Here is a 21,308-nt window from a genome sequence, read left to right on the forward strand (position 1 = left end):
TGTAGAGATGTACATGTATCACTTTGCAGCGTTATGCCTAAGCACATTACTAATACTGTATTCAAACATAACAGGTTGTTCTTCGTACTCATCTGCATTAACTTATATTATTCTACATTGAGAGCAAGCTGTCCTTCTCCACACCAAATAGAAATTCTAAGTCATCCTGTATCCTCCTACAGTCACTCAATGACACACATTCCCCATTCAGAGGTTGCTATTAGGAATCTACTTGAGATCAAACTAGGTGCATAGACTCAGCTGCCATGAGAGAGCAGTGTGAAAACACATACATCGGAGCCATTGCCAACTGCAGCATGGTCACCATTAGGCATCATGGTTGTTGGACAGATTGCTGTTGCTGGCAGGCTCACTCTTTGGCTACATGAGGGTGCCACTTGTGTTTCTACATCTACATCGATAATTTGCAAACCACCGTAAGGTGTGTGTGGTGGAGGGTGCCCTGCACCACTACTTATCATTTCCTTTCCTGCTCCACTCGCAAATAGAGTGATGGAAAAACGACTGTCTATATGCCTTCATATGAGCTCTAGTTTCTTGTATCTTGTCTTCATGGTCTTTACTTGCAATGTATGTTGGTGGCAGTAGAATCATTCGGCAGTCAGCTTCAAATACCAATTCCCTAAATTTTCTTAATAATGTTTCTCAAAAAGAATGATGCCTTCCCTCCAGGGATTCCCATTTGAGTTCCTGAAGCATCTCCATGACATTTACATGTTGTTTGAGCCTAACAGTAACAAATCTAGCAGCCTGCCTCTGAATTTTCCCTATGTCTTCCTTCAATTTGGTGTGGTATGGATTGCAAACACTCGAGCAATAGTCCAGAATGGGTCACTCCAGCATCCTATAGGCGGTCTTCTTTATTGGTGAATCACTCTTACCTAAAATTCTCCCAGTAAACCAAAGTTGACCATTCACCTTCCCTACCACAGTTCTCATATGCTCATTCCTCCTCATATTGCTTTGCAATGTTATGCCCAGATATTTAAACAACTTGACTGTGTCAAGCAGGACACTAGTAATACTGTATCCAAACATTACAGGTCTGATCTCCCTACTCAGCCACATTAACCCACATTTTTCCACGTTTAGGACTAAATTGCCATTCATCACACCAACTGGAAATTTTGTGTAAGTTGTCTTGTATCTTTCTACAGTCACTCAACTTCAACACCTTACCACATGCCATAACATCATCAAAAAACAACTGCAGATTGCTGCCCACCATGTCTGCTAAATCATTTATGAATATAGAGCACCACAGCAGTCCTGTCACACTTCCCTGGGGCACTCCTGACAATACCATTGCCTTTGATAATTACTCGCTGTCGAAGATAACATACAGGGTTCGATTGTTTAAGAAGTCTTCAAGCCACTCACATATGTGTGAACTTATTCCATATCCTTGTACCTTCAGTAACAGCCTGCATTGGGGTATTGTGTCAAATGCTTTCCGGAAATCTAGAGACATGTAATTTGCCTGTAGTCCTTCATCCATAGTTCGCAGTATATCATGTGAGAAAAGGGCTAGCTGAGTTTTGCACGAGCAATGCTTTCTAAAACCATGCTTATAAACTTCTCTGTTTCAAGAACATTTATTATTTTTGAACTGAGAGTATGTCCAAGGATTCTGCAGCAAACAGAAGTTAGGGATATTGGTCTGTAATTTTGCAGCTCAGTTTTTTTCCCCCTTTGTTATATACTGGAGTCACTTGCACTTTTTTCTAGTCGCTTGGGACTTTGTGCTGGTGAGAGATTCACAATAAATACAAGCTAGGTAAGGGGCCAATTTGTAAAATCAAACTGGGATTTCATCCAGACCTGGTGATTTTTTTTGCTTTTGATATGTTTCAAATGTTTCTCTATGCCAGGTAGGCTTATTACAATGTGAGAAAAGAGCAGGCGATGTAAAGTTCCTTATTTCCCAGACTTTGTGCCACAGTTTCCTGGGTTAAATTTGATACCCCTCCACAGCATCTCATGGAGTGAGGGCATGTGAAACTGGTTATCATCATCTGTCCATCTTGTCTAATGGTACCCTTGGTGCTATTCGAGAGGAATTGGCTATGGGCTGGCACTGGGCTTCACCGTCTCCCTTCTATCATCATGTGTAGTCCATATGGGAGTCTGTCCTATGGTCAAATAGTGCTATGTTTATACGAATCTCCTGTGTGAACTAACCAGGTTCGTGATGATTTGCACTCAAGAGCTTTGTCTTGAAATAATCTATAGTAAAAATATTTCCTACAGTCTGGCATAGGTGAGGATCGTGCACTTCACAATCTGTGAACCCCCCTCACCTGGGGTTTTGGGTGGATTTGTCCTTTACATGCTCCAAAAGCCTCACTCTGGCATGCGAAATCATCGAGGTGTGATGTTAAGTTCTCTGTTCTGTCATAATATGAGATGCTGCACCTGGTAAACACCTGTGGAGCAGCAACTTCTGAAGTACTGTCCATGGTCTCTGAATGCATGTTCAACTCCAGTTCATACATTATTGACAATAAGGAGTGATGTGTTTCTGGTAACCGTGACATCCATATGGAGCCCAGGAATATGTCAGGTGGTCCTGACATACTGAGGTGATGCAGTTGAATGTGAGAGTTGTGTGTTAAGTGTATTTGTTGAATGTTAGTGATTATAATTTGTGTGTGTGTAGCCACGTTCGTGTTTTAAAATGATGATGTTGGAAGGGAGAGGGTGAAACCCAGTGCCAGCCCATAGCCAATTCCTTTCGAATAGCATATGAATTTCCAGCAGATACCAGTCGGGTGGCAGTTAGCATTATATCACATGTCTTTCAAAGTAAGATACGTCATTCATTGTCACTAACAAGAATAAAATCAGTTCTACTAATGAAACAAATTTTTTCTTCATTTCAAAGTTTATCTTAATTTTTATGATAGGTTCTGTTATCATTTTATATTTCAGAGCCTTCTCAGATGAAGCTAATCTTCAGGCCTTGGATGATTTCTTCGCACTGTTCTTCATGCGCATTCTCACCGGTGGCAAGTGGCCAGCTGAGAGAGCTTCCCCAATGTTGCAGGATGAAAATCCATGCATGATTTCAGCAAAATTTGAAGAACTGCTTACTGTAGCACATTGGTTGACGGTGCCTCATCATATACAGGTCATTGCAATAGGTGTTAATTGTTCTTTACATTGCCAGCATTTTTAGTTTGCTCGTTAAATAAATACATGTAAAAATATGTTAGTTAATTGTTAGTTCATTGTAAACCTTACAGCTTATGACTTCCAGGTGGATTGAAAAGTGTAAAATGTGTATCAGTAGGCTGATGCCAGTGAGTAGTAATTCACTTTCGTGCAATATGTGATTGACCATTATAAAAACCTGCAGCCAAGATTGTGAAATGTAAGCTGCCAAACATTAGTAGGCCACGGTATGTTTTTTTGCTTGGAACCAGCAATGTTATACAGTTATGGTGGTATCTTTTTTTGAATTCAAAATACAATGATAAAGCTAAGAGAATCGTCTGTAAGTAGCAACTTAATTTTTCATTTGTTGGCACAAGATTTGTTTTCATAATTTTCATAAGCATCATCAATGGGTGTGTATATATTTAGTGAAAAAAGGTAAGCTGTTAAAAACAAGCTTATGCAGTTACTTGTGGATAGTTGTGATAATGTCATTGTAGAGACAAATTGTCAGGTAGTGCCATTCTTCTTCAAGAGGGGCTACTGCAATGTCTTTGTGCTAGGAGCAGCACATTTCTGAGTGGGTTAACTCCAGAGCAATCTGTCATTTATTTTCAAGAATTTTTTTCAAAGTAATGCACCAACACTGAGATTGCAAGGTACATCCTCATCACAGCCTTAAACATTCTTTGGGGAAAAAACTTTTCTTTTTTATTTTGCCTTTTTAAGATGTGTCATGGCATGTGTATTATGTAAGATATGTTGTAGGGGAAGGCAAACCAATTACTGTGTTTTATTAACCCTCGAGCAGGCGCGCCTGTGTATAAAGTGCGCCAACCAAAAATAAAATCATTTTGTGAGGTTCCATTTTTTTTCACAACTGCAAACCTATACCTATTCCTTCAGTGTTGCTTCAGGTAACACAGTGATAAATTGCATTGTCATACATCCAAGGGAGCAGCAGTAATATAACATACAAAGAGAGATTGGCGATAAAAAATTTATGATCAGTTAAAAAAAAGTGACCCCAGTTACGAACTAGCAACGTAATCCCACATTGAGACAGTTGTCTAAAAGATAATTTGTGATTGAATAAGCAGCTGACTGATATCTGATGCAACTGCAATGCTTAATGCTTCGAATGTGTCATTTCTGTCTCTTTAACACCTGTCCTTGGCAACAGAGAGTCATAGTGAAAATTTATTTCATTATTGTTTAATAAAACAGTAGTTAAACTCATATTATGTAAGTTTATTTTATTCCTGTTTAAATGAACCAAGATTAAACTGTTATTTTGATCATACTTGACTTACCTTAGTAACATAAGGAAACCTATTTTTTTTTATGTGTACAAAGTGCATCGCGTGCCCACTCATGTTATGAAAAATGGCAGCGCCCGCTTGAGGGTTAACAGAACACTGAGATAATGCAACATATCTACTAAGGATACTGCCTACATTATGTTTGTATGTCCTCTTTTGTAGTATTGCTGCATGGTATGGGTTCCTCACCTAATAGGATTGTTGGAAGACATTAAAAAAGTTCAAGGAAGAGCAGCATGTTTTGTATTATTGTGAAATAGGGGGAGAGTGTCACAGATACAATACATGGGTTGGTGTGCCAGTCATTAGAATAAATTCCTTTGTTTTTGTTTTGATGAGAACTTTTCTCAAAATTTCAATCACCAACTTTCTCCTCTGATTGCAAAAATATTTTGTTGGCTCCCACCTACCTAGGGAGAAAAAACTGTCATAATAAAATAAGAGAAATCAGAGCTTGCACAGAATGATTTAGGAGTTCATTTTTTCACAGTCTATTCTAGAGTGAAGTAGAAACAACTTCAAAGTGGTTCTGTGAACCCTCTGCCAAACACTTGCATGTGAACTGCAGAGTGGTCATGTTGATGTAGTCATAGATGCTGACATAACCTGAAAGGCATATTTATTTTCATAAAAGGCACTCATTCTTCTTCTGAGGGTAGTAACAGGCAAGAGTCAGCTAAGTCTGTCTTAGAATACAACTGTCCCCCTGATAACTTCACCAGCAGCTCTTCTGGACATGAGATAGGAAAAATATATACGTTAGATTGAGCATTGATAGATGCTTTAAAAACACAAGAAATCCAAACTGTGCTGTTAGGCTTTTAATTAAAACCAAGGGTGTCACACAATGGCTACACACCATTGTTATCATTTTAACAAACACAAATTGTGCTGTTAGGCTTTTAATCAAAACGAAGGGTAGGGTGTTAGGAAGAATTCCACCAACACTGGTAAAATTGTTGTTTATTAAAACACAACTGGTTTCATGTAGCCTACATTGTGAAAAGTAAAAAACAGTGTCTCCATGCGTTAAAAGATTGTAGGCATACCCATTGTTCCTAATGAAAATTTATTATTCCGTGAATATTGTTGATGCTGTTGCAAGTGAAAGGTAATGAAGATGTGCTCCATTTGTTTAGGACAAACTGCTGATAGGTGAAACTTGCAGTTAGAGAGCCATGTTTTAAAATTTGCCTACATCACAAAAGAAAACATTTTTAAAGCGGCCAGGCTGATGATAAAAAATTGTCGCTGCTAACACAATTAGTCACAGCACTGTGCAAATTACTGTGTGGAATGTATCGTGCGGCATTGTCTTACCGGTGTGACAGCAAAGCAACCCAGTGTTGGGCAAAGTAAAAGTAGCCTGAATGAATTACAGAGAAAGACTATCTGGCTGGCAGAACAAAAGCTATTAATGTGGACAGTGTACATCATACACCCATGACTAGGAGCACTGGGCCGCTACCTTCACAAGCAAGAATAATACAGAATTGTATTATGTATTAGAACCTAAATGTACAAACAGTCAAAATTATCCAAAATGCTATGGTGCTTTAATTGTAATTGGTTATTCAACATGAACTGTGCATTTTCTTTTTTTTTACCTCTAAAAATTTCTACTTCCTGAAATATATTCAAAATATGTTTTTTTTCTTTTTATGAAGTATTTTTAAATTTTTTGATGGGCTCATGATGTTGTGCCTGCCTTTGCTCAAGTGTGTTGTTAATGCAAATTGGGGATTATTTAAGTTAAGATGTTCCTGAAATCATATTTGAAATGACCTACCGGTTTGCCCTATATGTTTCATAGGGAAATCATTGCATGTAACACAGTATACACCCACTTCATTATATTTATTTACCACAGCTTTTTCCTTGTGCCTGAGTTTTCTACCTAGATACAAAAAGGTAAGATATACTGGAATGATGTTTTTAGGTCTCATATCTATCTTAATTTTTTTGGTCACTGCACCCAGGTACAGTATTCTAAAAAAAAAAAAAAAAAAAAAAAAAAAAAACCTTTATCTGCTTGGCTGGTCTAAGTGTTATAAAATCTGCCTGTAATCCACTATGGGAAGGAGGATTTTTCTTTTTGAGTATACTTCTATTAACTGTATTAACAAATTCTGGACAGTAACTCCTTTGATACACTATATACTGTATAACCTCATATTCGGCCATTTGAGCTTTGCTAGTAAGGGGCACTTCGTATATATCATTTAACATGGCTCTGTATGTGGCAGATTTATATTTCACTAGGTGACATGACTGCCTATATATAACAAGATATGTTGTGGTTGGCTTTTGGTAAATATTGAAGCCTATATTTCCATACTTTATGATCACTTGTGGAGGTCAAAAAATGGTAAAGTGTCATTGTCAGTGCACTGGCCAATAAACTGGATCTTTTGGTTCAATCTATTTAAATCCCAGAGAAACTGTTCGCTTTCAACATTATTACCATCATGTATCGTCAACATATCTAGTCCATAAAATTTGTCTTCTCAAACGTTGAGGGAATTTTGTCATAAATTCTTTCTCAAAGTTCATCATTAAATATTTACTATGCAATAGACAAGTGGTGAGCCAGCTCATGGCTAAGTCTTCTTGTTGTGAATAAAAATCATCCACAAATTTAAAAGAGCAGATGGTCTCTCCATAAAGGTATACAGATTCTCTGCGATAATCCGTTGTTGTTGCTATGAACACACTGTTTATAAGCTGTTTCCTATTTTTTATGCTGATATTGGTAGGATGCTGGAAATGCTTATTCAAATACTCAACCAGCAACTTTTCTACTTCACAACCTGTGCCCCCACTAGCATTCAACAATAGTGGTTTACCTAGTCTGTGAAACTTTATAGTGCCACATGATTTAGGCACAGCTGGGTGCATGGGTAAACTTCATTTCTTTTGAATTTTATTAGGAATCATTTCCAATTTACTAAAAACCTTTTTCAGATTTGTCCCATATTTTGCAGTTAAATCATATTTATTTTTCGTTATATTATTCTGCTGAAAAATTTTTGAAATTTACTTCTGTAGTCTGCCTCTGATACCACGGTTTGCTCGTGTCGGCCTGAACTATGAGTGCTTGACTCTCTGATAACTTACTATTAATTGATCTTATAGTGACACAGTCTGAGTTTTCCTTCTCTGCTTTTGGTTTTCCCTCCTCTTCATGTGTAGAGATAAGGTGGTTAATTTTGACCACAACTTCACTGCACTCTGCAGTAGATACTCAAGTACCATCCGAAGAGGCCACCATATGAGCTATTATGCTATCTGTTTGTCTCCAGAGAGCATGTTGTTTGGAAATTGTAGGATAAACCTTTTTGTAATAACTACTCTTTTTCATTGAATGTAATGTTTGTTAGGTTATGTAATCTAAGTGCAAAATGATAATGACTTTTTGGAGATTCTATTATAGCATAGCATTCTGCCTAATTTTGGCTGTTTGTACAATTAAGTATTAGTACATAATAAAATTGTGTATTATTCTCACTTGTAATGTAGTGACCCAGTGCTCCTAGTCGAGTGCATGATGTCACACTGTCCACATGGATAGCTTCTGTTCTGCCAGCCAGCTAGCCTCTCTTTGTTGCTCGTGTGGGCTCCTTTTACTTTGCCCTACACTGTGTTGCCCTGCCTTCACACCAGTGAGATGCTGCCACCTGATACATTGCACATAGTAATTTGGACAGTGCCGCAACTAATCATGTTAGCAGCAACAATTTTTTATCACTGATCCACCCCCTTTAAAAACTTGGAATATCCTGTCACTATAAAATATTTTTCTTTTTAGATGCAGACAAATTTTTAATCATGGCTCTGTTCTGCAAGTTTACCTATCAGCAATTTGTCTTAAATGAATGGATCTAGTCTTCATTACATTTTGCTCGCCACAGTATTGACAATAGGAGTCCACCATGCTAGTCTATCCTGTGCAAGATTCTTCATCTGTGCATAACAGTTTCAGCCTACAATCCATTTGAACCTGATTACTGTAGTCAAACATTGGTTTCCTGCTACAGTTTTTACCCCCAACACTTTCTCCCATTACCAAATCCATGACTCTTTGATGCTTCCAGATGTGTCATATTGACTTATCCCTTCTTTTAGTCAACTTTTCCATACATTTCTTTTCTCCCCAATGTGATTCAGTACATCCTCATTACGAGGGGGTACAAAAAACAGGAATTATTTTTTAAAAGCTGTATATTTTCAAATTGTCTATAGAAAAACCTTATGCCCTCCAAAATACTGGCCATCACAACTAATAGATTTGTCACATTGGCACTTCCACTGTTTGAAACATTTTTTGTAGTCATCTTTAGAAATGGCTGACTGCTCCTCCCTTGTTTTTTCCTTGACTTCATCAATTTTGTCAAATCAGTGCCCTTTTGTGCCCCTTTTCATGTGTGTTAATAAGAAAAAGTTGCATGGAGCCAAGTCAGGTGGGGCAGTGGAACCATGCCTTTTTTGTCAAAAACTGCCTAACTGAGATGGCTGTGTGTTGAGATGTGTTCTTATGGTGGAAGAACTGGTCCCCTGTCTGTCATAAATCAGGTCTTTTTTGATGAACACTGTTGCACAATCTTCTTAAAACTTCCAAATAAAAATTTTGTTTGACTGTGAGCACAAGCTCTCAATTTTTTTCAATATTTCATCAATTCAGGCAGTTGATGCATGTTCAGAATGAACTTTGTCATCAATTGACGTGTCACCATTTTTAAGTCGAGCAAACAACTCATACACTTGAGTTTTTCGCATAGTATTATCTTGGTAAGCTGTTTTCAACAGTAAGCTGTTTTCAACATTAAATCACCTTCAGCAACATTTTTACCAAGTAGAAAACAAACTTTCACAGCTGCACATTATTCACTTAAACTAGCCATCATAAAAAATGAAACAGGAACAAAACAGCACTAGCAAAAACAATCAATGCGGATGAACAGAATAAGGCAGGTCAACAACACAGATGGCACTGAACTGGTAATGAGTTGCGCTATACACACCGAGTGGCAGAAATGCAAACTTCACAAGCTCCGCTCACAGCAAAGTTATTCTGATTTCTTTTTGGATACCCCCTTGTAGTTATCTGTTGTACCCATCTACTTATCAGCATTCTCCTGTAGCACCATATTTCAAGTTCTTCTAGTCTCTTCTTTGCTGGACTGTTAACCGAACACATTCCACTTCTGTACAAGACTTCAGTTCAGACAAGTTCCTTCAAAAAAGGCTTCCTAATATTTATTTATATTCTGATTTCTCTTTTGCAGATATGTTGTTCTTGTTGTTGCCAGTCTACATTTTATATATCCTCTCTATGTCACCTGTTATTAAATAATTATACTCATCTACTACTTTTAGTGTGTCATTTCTTAATCTAATTCCACCAGTATTGTGCAATTAATTCATATACATTCTATTACCCTTGTTTTACTTTTGTTGATGTTCATCTTATAATCTCTTTCCATGACTACCCATTCTCTCCAACTCTCCTCCAAGTCCTTTGCCATCTCTGACAAATGCATCAGGCTTCTAACACTTTTTTCTTGTACAGAAATGTAGTCATGACTGACTAAACTGATGGTTTGGCAATATTCACACCTGTCAGCACCTGGAATTCTATGGGACTGTTATTATTACATTCTTCATGAAGGCTGAGGCTATTTTGCCTTTCTCATATATCTTGCACATCACGTGGATTAGTTTTGCCATGGCTGGCTCTCCCAAGAATCTCAGTAATTTGAGGGACTGTCATCTGCTCATGGGTCTCATTTCAATTTACGTCTTTCGCTCCATTGTGTAATTCTTCTCACAGTATCACAGCCCTCATCTCATTTTCATCTGCTTCTTCTTCCCTTTCGATAATAACTGTTTCTCTAGCATTTGCTTCCACCTTTCAGCCTTTCCTTATTTCCTTGCTGCTTGCTTCCCATTTGAGATTTTAATATTCACACAACTGCTTCTGTTTTTTTCCAAAAGCCTCTCTAATTTTTCTGTTCGTGACCTCTATCCTTCCCATAGTCATGCATAACTCTACAGCTTTACATTTCTCCTCCAGTCATATCTGCTTTGTCCATCACTACTGTCAGTATTGGGGCTAAGTACAGCCAGTGTGATCCTCTCCTCTGGAAAAATTTGGGTTCACATGTCATGACCTCCCTGGGACAGTTAGTTGCAGGCTTTTTAGAGCGAAGCAGAGTATATTCACATGATTCAGGTACAATGTGTTTTTGCTTTGTGGGGCAAATGGTGACTTGCCTGCTTCTGCACTATAATAGCTTTGTGGAGGTGAAAAGGTTATGAGACTTTCTATTGGGTTATACCAGTAGTGTTTTGTGTACCAGATTTTCACTCTGCAGTGGAGTGTGCGCTGATATGTAACTTCCTGGCAGATTAAAACTGTGTGCCCAACCGAGACTCTCTGCTGCAGAGTGAAAATCTCATTCTGGAAACATCCCCCAGGCTGTGGCTAAGCCATGTCTCCGCAGTATCCTTTCTTTCAGGAATGCTAGTTCTGCAAGTTCCGCAGGAGAGCTTCTGTAAAGTTTGGAAGGTAGGAGACGAGATTCTGGCAGAAGTAAAGCTGTGAGTACCGGGCGTGAGTCGTGCTTCGGTAGCTCAGATGGTAGAGCACTTGCCCACGAAAGGCAAAGGTCCCGAGTTCAAGTCTCGGTCAGGCACGCAGTTTTAATCTGCCAGGAAGTTTCATATATGCAAATGTTTCCCACGGACCTTTCTCATAGAAATAATGCAACATAAATATAACCATAATACTCAATAACTGATAAGTAATTACAGACATCCAGCTTATGAGACCACCTTGTGGTCTTAAGGTGTATGGATATGGTGGAACAATCTCAGATACACTGTGTGTCACTGATTTGTTTCTACTTTTCTTTCTTCTGCTTTCCTTACCCAATTCCCTCCCCCTTTCAGAAGGTGTGGCCGGCAATTGAGGCAGTGCTTCGAGTTCACCTTGAAATGGGTGGATTCTGCTTATATGGGCAACCGTGGTTTAGCTGGTGAATTGCTTTTCAACATTAACGGGGGATATCGTTTTGATTACCGTGTAAGGTCATTGGTATTGGGGAAAGAACTTCTTTGTTTTTCACTTTGGAAGTGAGGGTTAGATAACATAAACCACTGCTCGACCTAATGTTTTGATAGTTTTGATTTTTTATTGTGAGTGTTTTCCTGCCTTTCTAGGGCCTTTATTTTCATTTTTTTTACCTCTCACCATACCCTTTTCAGCCTTTTAGTAAAGTCCCAAAATAGAAGATATACCCTCCCATGGAGTAGGTTGATGTAATTCAATAGGTGAGGGCATTTTCCTACCAAAAACAACCCCTGTACTGTTTAATGCAGGGACATGCATGTTACACCGATTCCACCATCTGTGCGTGTGTGGAATTTTTGAACAGAGTGCCCCACTTTAACATTCCATACAGAAACACTGAATGTATCCCAGTGTGCCACACCAACAACATGTAATCTCTGCATTAAACACTACATACTTCTCCCTTAGTCTAGTTACAGAATCAAGATCAATCAAAGCTACTGCAATTGCCACTGCCTCATCCAGGGTTCTCAGAAACCCCATCCCTACTTTCCATGACATTTCAGATGGCAAGCCTCACAGAAATGCATCAAGTGCCCATTGTTCTGCCATCTACAAATGGCTTTATTGGCTCAAGTATCATTTGTTAATTCTTATGTATTGACACTGATTTGCCTGATGCAGCCCGCAAAACCTTCTATTGCTTCTTACTGCTTCTGCACTGCATCATTAAGTTGTTCACAATAATAATGTGAGGTATTCTTCTTCCTGTAATGATCCACTAACCCTTCCCAAAAGTCTGCAAAGGAATGAGTGTGCCACAATTTCTTGCTGCACATCATGTATATCCTGGCATCACCTACTAACACGTAACAATTGTTCAACACTCCAGATCCCCAATTTTGTGGTCCTAAGCAAATTATCCATGAATACAAAAATATCTTCCCCAGATTTGCCAGAAAAAGGTACCACCAATGAGGCTGTACCAACATCAAGGATAGGTGAGAACATGCCCAAAGATGACCCTTCCCGTCCTTCACCCTTCTAATGCTTCACTTCTCTACGCAAAACTTCATTGCAGCTCTAATCATAGCTACCATGTTTAGTAGATGCTGAATTGTCTTCTGGGTTGTTGCTTTCTCAACAACAGCCATTTCACCCAGAACTACCAACACAAGGCTATAGTATACCCAAAATAGAAAGGAAAAGAGTAGCACGCTTGTTGCTGGCACCTACTTGAAAACTTGCACTGAATTCCATTGCTGATGCACCTACATCTCTTCAAGGTGTGGGATCCTTACCAGGTGGGATTGACGGAGGACATCGAGAGGGTGCAAAGAAGGGCAGCTCGTTTTGTATTATCGCGTTATAGGGGAGAGAGTGTGGCAGATATGATACACGAGTTGGGATGGAAGTCATTACAGCATAGACGTTTTTCGTCGCGGCGAGACCTTTTTACGAAATTTCAGTCACCAACTTTCTCTTCCGAATGCGAAAATATTTTGTTGAGCCCAACCTACATAGGTAGGAATGATCATCAAAATAAAATAAGAGAAATCAGAGCTCGAACAGAAAGGTTTAGGTGTTCGTTTTTCCCGCTCGCTGTTCGGGAGTGGAATAGTAGAGAGATAGTATGATTGTGGTTCGATGAACCCTCTGCCAAGCACTTAAATGTGAATTGCAGAGTAGTGATGTAGATGTAGATGTAGATGAAGGCTCCAGCACATATTCTGACACCAATATTATAATGTGGTTCACTATAGAGTAGGAATGGATGACTAGTTCTCTGCTGGAAGTTGGCTGTGGAGCAGGTGAAGAAGGCAGCCAATCAGTTGATAGAACACTTTATTGATGAACATGAACAAATGTGATTCAGCACATGTGAAACAGATTGACTGCAGATGACGGGAGGTGATCTTAGGAGCCCAGCACACTGGTATGGCCACACTGATACAGGCATTTCCCATGAATGGTAAAGGCAGCCCAGCTCCTGCAGTATGATTGCAGATGACGGCTGATGGCTGTGGGCTGGCGGTGCGGCAATGAGGCAGTGTTCCTGTTCTCAGGTTGGACACTCAGTCAGCGGTCATTGGTTCTCAGCTTGGTGGAGGCACTGTCATAGAAGTGATGACAACTTATACAGCCTGCGTATCATCAGACTTGTTGATGGGCTAATTCTGGTCATTTAAATCCTGTTTCCATGTGCTGGTAGTTGGGGTAGGCCCCCTGTATTGAGACTGCATTGAAATGTCTGGAGTGGGATTGATTGCCTGGCATGCCATAATCAGTGGGTCAGTTTTTGTGCAACAGGAATCTACATGACACCCTTCATGTGGAAGCACCATCTGCAGAGACTGTGTCTTCTGATGCTGCTGAGCTGGCAGGGCATTGGCTGGCAGACTGCGGCCTGGTTTCATGACTTGGCTGGGCTGCTCTCCCGGCTGCTCAAGTTTGAACTGTTACATACCATTATGTAAGCTATCTGTAACCTTCTCATATCTGTAGGTCTCTTCTGCTTATACAAAATTCTCTAATGATTCTTAAACAATATAACAGCAATGAATAAACTGTACTCTGTGCAAAATTCTACTTGACGGCTCCTCTTTTATTCTTTTCCTCCAGTCCATGTTCTGCTACTATTTTTCTTTATTGTCTTTTCATAATATCAACTTTCAGTCTTCCATCACAACTAAATTTTTGTCTTCTTTAACTATCTGAATAATTTATTTTGTTTCATCATACAGTGTTTCAGTTATTTCTTTGCCTGCAGAGCAACTACACGTGTAAACTATTATTCTGAGGGTCAGCTTTTTATCTACATTGCCAGTGATAATGCAGTCATCATGCTGTTCATAGTAGCTTACCTGGATTCCAATTTTGTTATGCATTATTAGACCTACTCTTGTGTTACCCCTATTTGATTTTGTCTTGATAACCCTGTACTCACCTTAACAGTAGTTCTCTTCTGCCTGCCACCACAGGTCACTAATTCCCACTATCTATAATGTCAACATCCATTTCTCTTTTTAACTTCTGTAACCAATAATGGGAATTAACATGCCACATTCCAATCCACAGAATGGCAGTTTCATGTTTCGTGGTAATGCTATCCACCTGAGTAGCTGCCGTCCAGAGTGAAGCACTAATTAACTCACCATTAAGTCACACAGCAAATGTGCATGTCCTCAGGATATGTAATGGCTGTATTTTCTGCTTGCTTTCAACTGTTTGCAGTACTGACATAGCAAGGCCTTGTTGACAAATGTTGCCACACCTGATCAGTCAATCTCCAAATTGTTGCCTCTGCAACTACTAAAGAGGCTGCCACATCTCTTCAGGTACCATATGGCTATTTGTACCATTGAGGCACAGAAGCTAAACAGTCATGACAAGGTCCAGGTTGGCTGTAGGAGGAGGAGAGGGAAGGGGGGGAGGGTGAATAGAATGTAGTGTTAAAACTCAGTCCACAAAATCCTATGGAGACTCGCTTGGTCATTCTAGACCTATTAGCATCAGCTCTTAACAACCCCTCCCACTGTAGTCCTAAATGGGGCAAACTAAATTTTCTGTTCCTTAGCAAAGAGTATAGAGTTTAACCTGAACTAGGCTGAACACACAACGCAAACTCGGAAGAAGACATCAGTATCCCTCCACGCACTAAAAAAGTTTTAAAAGAAGATCTGAAAAAAAAACTAGTATAAACATGGGTACTCCCAGTTGTTGTTTGCAAAAATATTATCTTGCAAGGTTCTTCCCAGGGAATTGCAAGATGCATGGAGCTGGTGACAAATACTTGTGTACATTATTACTGTGATGTTTACATTTTGATCATATTTCACGGTCTTATGCACAGTTATCTGGATATTTGCAGACTAGTGCAGAAATTTCCATATAGTCTGCTACTTTCCTGTGTCCCTCCTAACTCTCCTTAATGCTCTTGTGATGATCTCCATAGAGATGACACACGTCAAATGCAAACAATTCCTCTGTGATATCAAGACATATGCAGAATTGTCTTTGTATGTTATGCTATTTGGTACTTGGTGCAGATCAAGTTTCATTGTGTGGTCAAAGTATTTTACTCTTCGCATAGTGCATTTAATACAAGTAAAGTGTTAACTGCTTATAAACTATATACATCATTGAAGTGGTGTCAACCATTCCTGCAGTGGTGATCCTGTACTGAATGCTTTGCAAACTGATTTTCTGTGTGTGCACATGAAACACTAACACAGCAGTGAAGGAGGAGCACCAGAGTTTACAGAGTTTACCATTAGCTAACAGTGTTATGCCAGGTGAAGGAGGAGCACCGGAGTTTGCCGTTAGCTAGCAGAATTGTGCCAGCACCAACTGTATCAAACAACAACTACTACAACTACACAGGCAATGGCGGCAGGAATAACATCAGAATTCCAACATTTTGGCTCACAAAGGCTCATCGAGCAATTATGCAATCTTTTACACTATCAGTCATACACTATTGTTAAAGAGGCAGTGCTCCAACATTTTGTGTTACCACCTGAGTGTCGGCTACACAGAATGATTGAAAGTGATGCTGTGCCAGTGGTTCCCCTTCACAAGCACTTTGTTTGCTTTGTGTGATAATGAGCAATGAGCTCCTGTCTGAGAGCAATCTCTGAAGATTTTTTGACTCTGAAGATTGCTGCAAAATATTAGGGATATTCTGTCTGCCTTCACAGAGCTTCCTTTGATGATGTGGCATGCAAAGCAGTTACTGTCTCGATTGCATGTACAGACAACAATTCATGTGAGCAGATAAAGAGATTATGGCAGGAAACCCGAACCATGCAGTCACACACTTGCAGTGTCAGGGAGTCTGGACTCATGCACTGCATCACCCCAGACACAAGAACTGTGGGCAAAGCCTTCTATGAGTCAACTGGTGAATGAAGAGATCAAGGATGAATGTTAGTCACAGAGACAGGAAAATAACAGCAGTTTTGAAGGCTGTAATAGTAAATGACAAATTTAAAATGGCATTAGTATGACAGACACTTTGGGAGGCAACAAGACAGTGCACGAGCCCATGGCTCTACCCAACTCAAACGACAAGTGCCAGTAGGTTCATGCACTCATCCAGGACACTCAAAACACTTCAGGAATGCAATGGTGTCAGCAGTTGCAGGCTCAACTAGACTGTTTGTAATGAACAAGGAAATCTGGTGACCTATTCGTAATCGACACAGGATCCAAGATAAGTGTATATCCAAAGAGGCCAAACGAGCGCTGCTCATTTAAAACAGTTCTGTTTCTCACAGCTTCTGAAAATGTGGCAGTTGAGACATTTTAGAAGAGGGGGTTGATGTTAGAGAGGGCTGAAAATTTCCACCTTACTTGGACATTTATTATTGCAATTGTGAGTGGTCCATTTTTAGTGTCCAATTTACTCTATCATTTTTTTTTTGTGGTGCTGAATATGTTAAACACTTGCTTAATCAAAATGCCTCTCCTCTCTGATGTGTCGGGCTGCATGTTGTGCGATACCGTTGATCTGCGTTGTGGGAAGAACTCTGGGTTGTTTGTGTCTTCTGTGCCAGGTATAGAATACTCTGTAACAACAACCTAAGTGCTTGATACACATACAGGAAGACCTCACATTCTAAATCACATGAACTGATGGAAGCTTCAAAGTTGAGAGAGACATGCAAGGTACTTAAGGCAAAGATGTGTAAAGTCAGTATATGAAATGGTGAAGAACAGTTTGCCATATTACAACAATGCAAACTGAAGAGTAAAGTGTCTGCTGCGCAAAATGAGTTGAAGAAAACACTTGATCTGTTGCATGCTTATACTACACCGCTGTTTCCCCCACTACTAATGTCAAGGCCACAGCAAAGATGGGCGGTGATCTCAGTCAGTAACTGCTGCTAGAATTCATAGTGCTAACAGACCCAATACTGGTGAAGAGCAAAAGAAAACATTCAACTGAGCACCATAACACAACAACACCAGGGCAACCTTGGCTGCCAGAGCTCAGCAGTTACCTCCTGATAAGTTACATGTTGCTCAGTTGGAGTTTGAGAAGATGATTTCTAATACACTCCTGGAAATTGAAATAAGAACACCATGAATTCATTGTCCCAGGAAGGGGAAACTTTATTGACACATTCCTGGGGTCAGATACATCACATGATCACACTGACAGAACCACAGGCACATAGACACAGGCAACAGAGCATGCACAATGTCGGCAATAGTACAGTGTATATCCACCTTTCGCAGCAATGCAGGCTGCTATTCTCCCATGGAGACGATCGTAGAGATGCTGGATGTAGTCCTGTGGAACGGCTTGCCATGCCATTTCCACCTGGCGCCTCAGTTGGACCAGCGTTCGTGCTGGACATGCAGACCGCGTGAGATGACGCTTCATCCAGCCCCAAACATGCTCAATGGGGGACAGATCCGGAGATCTTGCTGGCCAGGGTAGTTGACTTACACCTTCTAGAGCACGTCGGGTGGCACGGGATACATGCAGACGTGCATTGTCCTGTTGGAACAGCAAGTTCCCTTGCCGGTCTAGGAATGGTAGAACGATGGGTTCGATGACGGTTTGGATGTACCGTGCACTATTCAATGTCCCCTCGACGATCACCAGAGGTGTACGGCCAGTGTAGGAGATCGCTCCCCTCACCATGATGCCGGGTGTTGGCCCTGTGTGCCTCGGTCGTATGCAGTCCTGATTGTGGCACTCACCTGCACGGCGCCAAACACGCATACGACCATCGTTGGCACCAAGGCAGAAGCGACTCTCATTGCTGAAGACGACACGTCTCCATTCGTCCCTCCATTCACGCCTGTCGCGACACCACTGGAGGCGGGCTGCACGATGTTGGGGCGTGAGCGGAAGACGGCCTAACGGTGTGCGGGACCGTAGCCCAGCTTCATGGAGAGGGTTGCGAATGGTCCTCGCCGATACCCCAGGAATTTGCTGGGAAGTGGCGATGCGGTCCCCTACGGCACTGCGTAGGATCCTATGGTCCTGGCGTGCATCCGTGCGTCGCTGCAGTCCGGTCCCAGGTCGACGGGCACGTGCACCTTCCGCCGACCACTGGTGACAACATCGATGTACTGTGAAGACCTCACGCCCCACGTGTTGAGCAATTCGGCGGTACGTCCACCCTGCCTCCCGCATGCCCACTATACGCCCTTGCTCAAAGTCTGTCAACTGCACATACGGTTCACGTCCACGCATGCTACCAGTGTTAAGGACTGCGATGGAGCTCCGTATGCCACGGCAAACTGGCTGACACTGACGGCAGCGGTGCACAAATGCTGCGCAGCTACCGCCATTCGACAGCCAACACCACGGTTCCTGGTGTGTCCGCTGTGCCGTGCGTGTGATCATTGCTTGTACATCCCTCTCGCAGTGTCCAGAGCAAGTATGGTGGGTCTGACACACCGGTGTCAATGTGTTCTTTTTTCCATTTCCAGGAGTGTAGATCCATGATGACATCTCACAGTGCACGAGCAGCACCTCTGCAGATGATCGCATTCGGGAGGACGACGGTTCAATCCCGCATCTGTCCACCCTAATTTAGGTTTTCCGTGATTTCCCTAAATCACTCCAGGCAAATGCCAGGATAGTTCCTCTGAAAGGGCACAGCCGACTTCCTTCCCTAATCCGATGAGACCAATGACCACACTGTCTGGTCTCCTTCCCCAAAACAACCAACCAACCAACCAATCTGCAGATGGTAAAGGAGGTGGATGGGTCATAGAGAATGTGCAGCATTCATAGAGGCTTAAATGCTCACACCATTGCAGACAGGTACCGAGTTTACAATGTTTTCAACTTTAACAACAATGTGGTGGCTACTTGTTTTGTCAGTGTAATAGGCTGTGCAAAGGCTTTCTCACAAATCACCATGGCTAAAAATGATAAGCACTAATACTGTGGTTGGGCTCTTCGAACATAATACAGTGCCTTTCAGACTATGAAATGCTGCCCAGATGTGGCAGTGTTCCGTGCATGAGGTGCTACACAGGTTTTCATTCATATTCTGTTCCATGGATGATGTCTTGAGTATTTTCTTAAACCAAAGATGAACACTTCAGGCATTTATGTATGCTGTTCAAAAGGCTGGAGTTCTCTGGAGTCATGGCCGATCAGGATAAATGTGTCTTTGCCAAGGAGTTGGTACAGTTTCTAGGTATGCAGTCCCTTGCACAAGCATTTGACCTCTTCCCGAGAAGGTCAATGATATTGTGTAGATGCCTGTATCTCCAGCATTTTAAAGCTTTAGAAGATTGCAGTTTCTTCAGAATGTTAAACTATTACAGGCAACACTTGTCACACTTAGCTGACGTAGAAGAACCAATAAATAAACTGCTAATGGACAAAAACCTTTTTGATAACAAAAAGATTCCTTGGACTCATGAAGATCAAAATTCATTTTAAGACCTGAAAACAGCATTAACTAATTCTGTTTTGTTGGCACTCCCTGTTTCTAGCACTGCCATGACGTTTTACCCAAGTCAAACTGCTGTGGGTGCTGTATTGCGACAGTATGTCTCCACAATCTCGAAGCCTTTGGCTTTCTTTTTGAAGAACCAATCTTCTCAACAATGACAGTGGAGTGTGTTTGACAGGTAGCTTGTTGCAATATGTTTGGATGTAAAGCATTTGCAGCCATGGCTAGAGGGACAATTCTTTAAAATTTTTACTGACCATGAGCTGCAAAAATCTATATTTCAGCATGTGACGGAACTTAATTTACCATGCCATTGTATACACGCCAAGTTTATTGCCCAGTTCTCAATGGACATCCAGGGCATCACAGGTCAGGATAGTATTGTGGGTGGCTACTTGTTTCAAATCTGTACCACTGTGACTGCTACTGACGGGTGGAAGTTGCAGCAGAACGAGAAAAAGATTCTCTCTTTCTACGATGTTGTGCAAATCGTGAATTGACAGGCTTATGTCTCAAGACCTGCCAATGCATGATACGAGTCACTGGGTATGGCGCAACACTTAAAGCAATGAGATTTGCCCCTTCATTCCCATGAGATGGCGGTGCCTTGTCTTAGATGCATTTACCAACTTATTGTACCCTGCCAGCAAAGCTTTTTCAAAAATGGTGGCGGAAAAAGTGGTTTGTTCAGGAATTTGACAAGATGGTCGGTGTTAGGCATGGTTTTGCATGAAATATAAATGTTGCAATGTTTCTGGGCATGTTTTGCTCCCATGGACTCATTTCTCTCCCCTTTGTGAAGATTATCATATTTACATGTTGTCATTGTGGGTCCTCAACTCTCCCCCCCCCCCCCACCCCCTCCCCTCCTACCACTCTCTTCTGATAGATTTCGTTTTTTGGTGACTATGGTAGCTAGATTAACTAGGTGACCTCAGGAGATGTTGGTACCTGATACTTCTGCAGTCTCTGTCGCCTGGACGCTACTCAGTTTCTGGTTCTCAAGATTTGACTTGCCACAGATCATTACCACTGATAGGGGTAGGCAATTCGAGTGCCTATTCTTCCTAGGGCTTATGATAATGTGTGGTTGCAAACATATTTAAACCATATGCCTGCATCCCCTCAGTAAGAGGATGGTACAGCATATGCACTACACACTGAAGGCAGCCTTTGCCAGCCACATGGAAGCCTGGTCAGATGCTCTACACACACACACACACACACACACACACACACACACACACAACATCTCTTGCCAAAGATCCCAGTTGGACATCGTGACAGAACTTGTAATTGTTGCTA

The 21,308-nt window shown here is 41.1% G+C and overlaps 1 protein-coding gene across 2 annotated transcripts in view; it reads left to right on the forward strand.

Moving 5' to 3' along the window:
- The window catches only part of LOC126297512 (protein inturned), a 229,004-nt gene that overhangs the window by 110,695 nt on the left and 97,001 nt on the right, over positions 1-21,308 (forward strand). For both annotated transcript variants that reach the window (XM_049988398.1, XM_049988397.1), the window contains exon 10: positions 2,953-3,151. In XM_049988398.1, the coding sequence (XP_049844355.1) occupies positions 2,953-3,151 (199 nt within the window). The remainder of the gene's footprint in view (positions 1-2,952; positions 3,152-21,308) is intronic.

This window comes from Schistocerca gregaria, chromosome X (genome assembly GCF_023897955.1).
Source record: "Schistocerca gregaria isolate iqSchGreg1 chromosome X, iqSchGreg1.2, whole genome shotgun sequence".
NCBI lineage: Eukaryota > Metazoa > Arthropoda > Insecta > Orthoptera > Acrididae > Schistocerca > Schistocerca gregaria.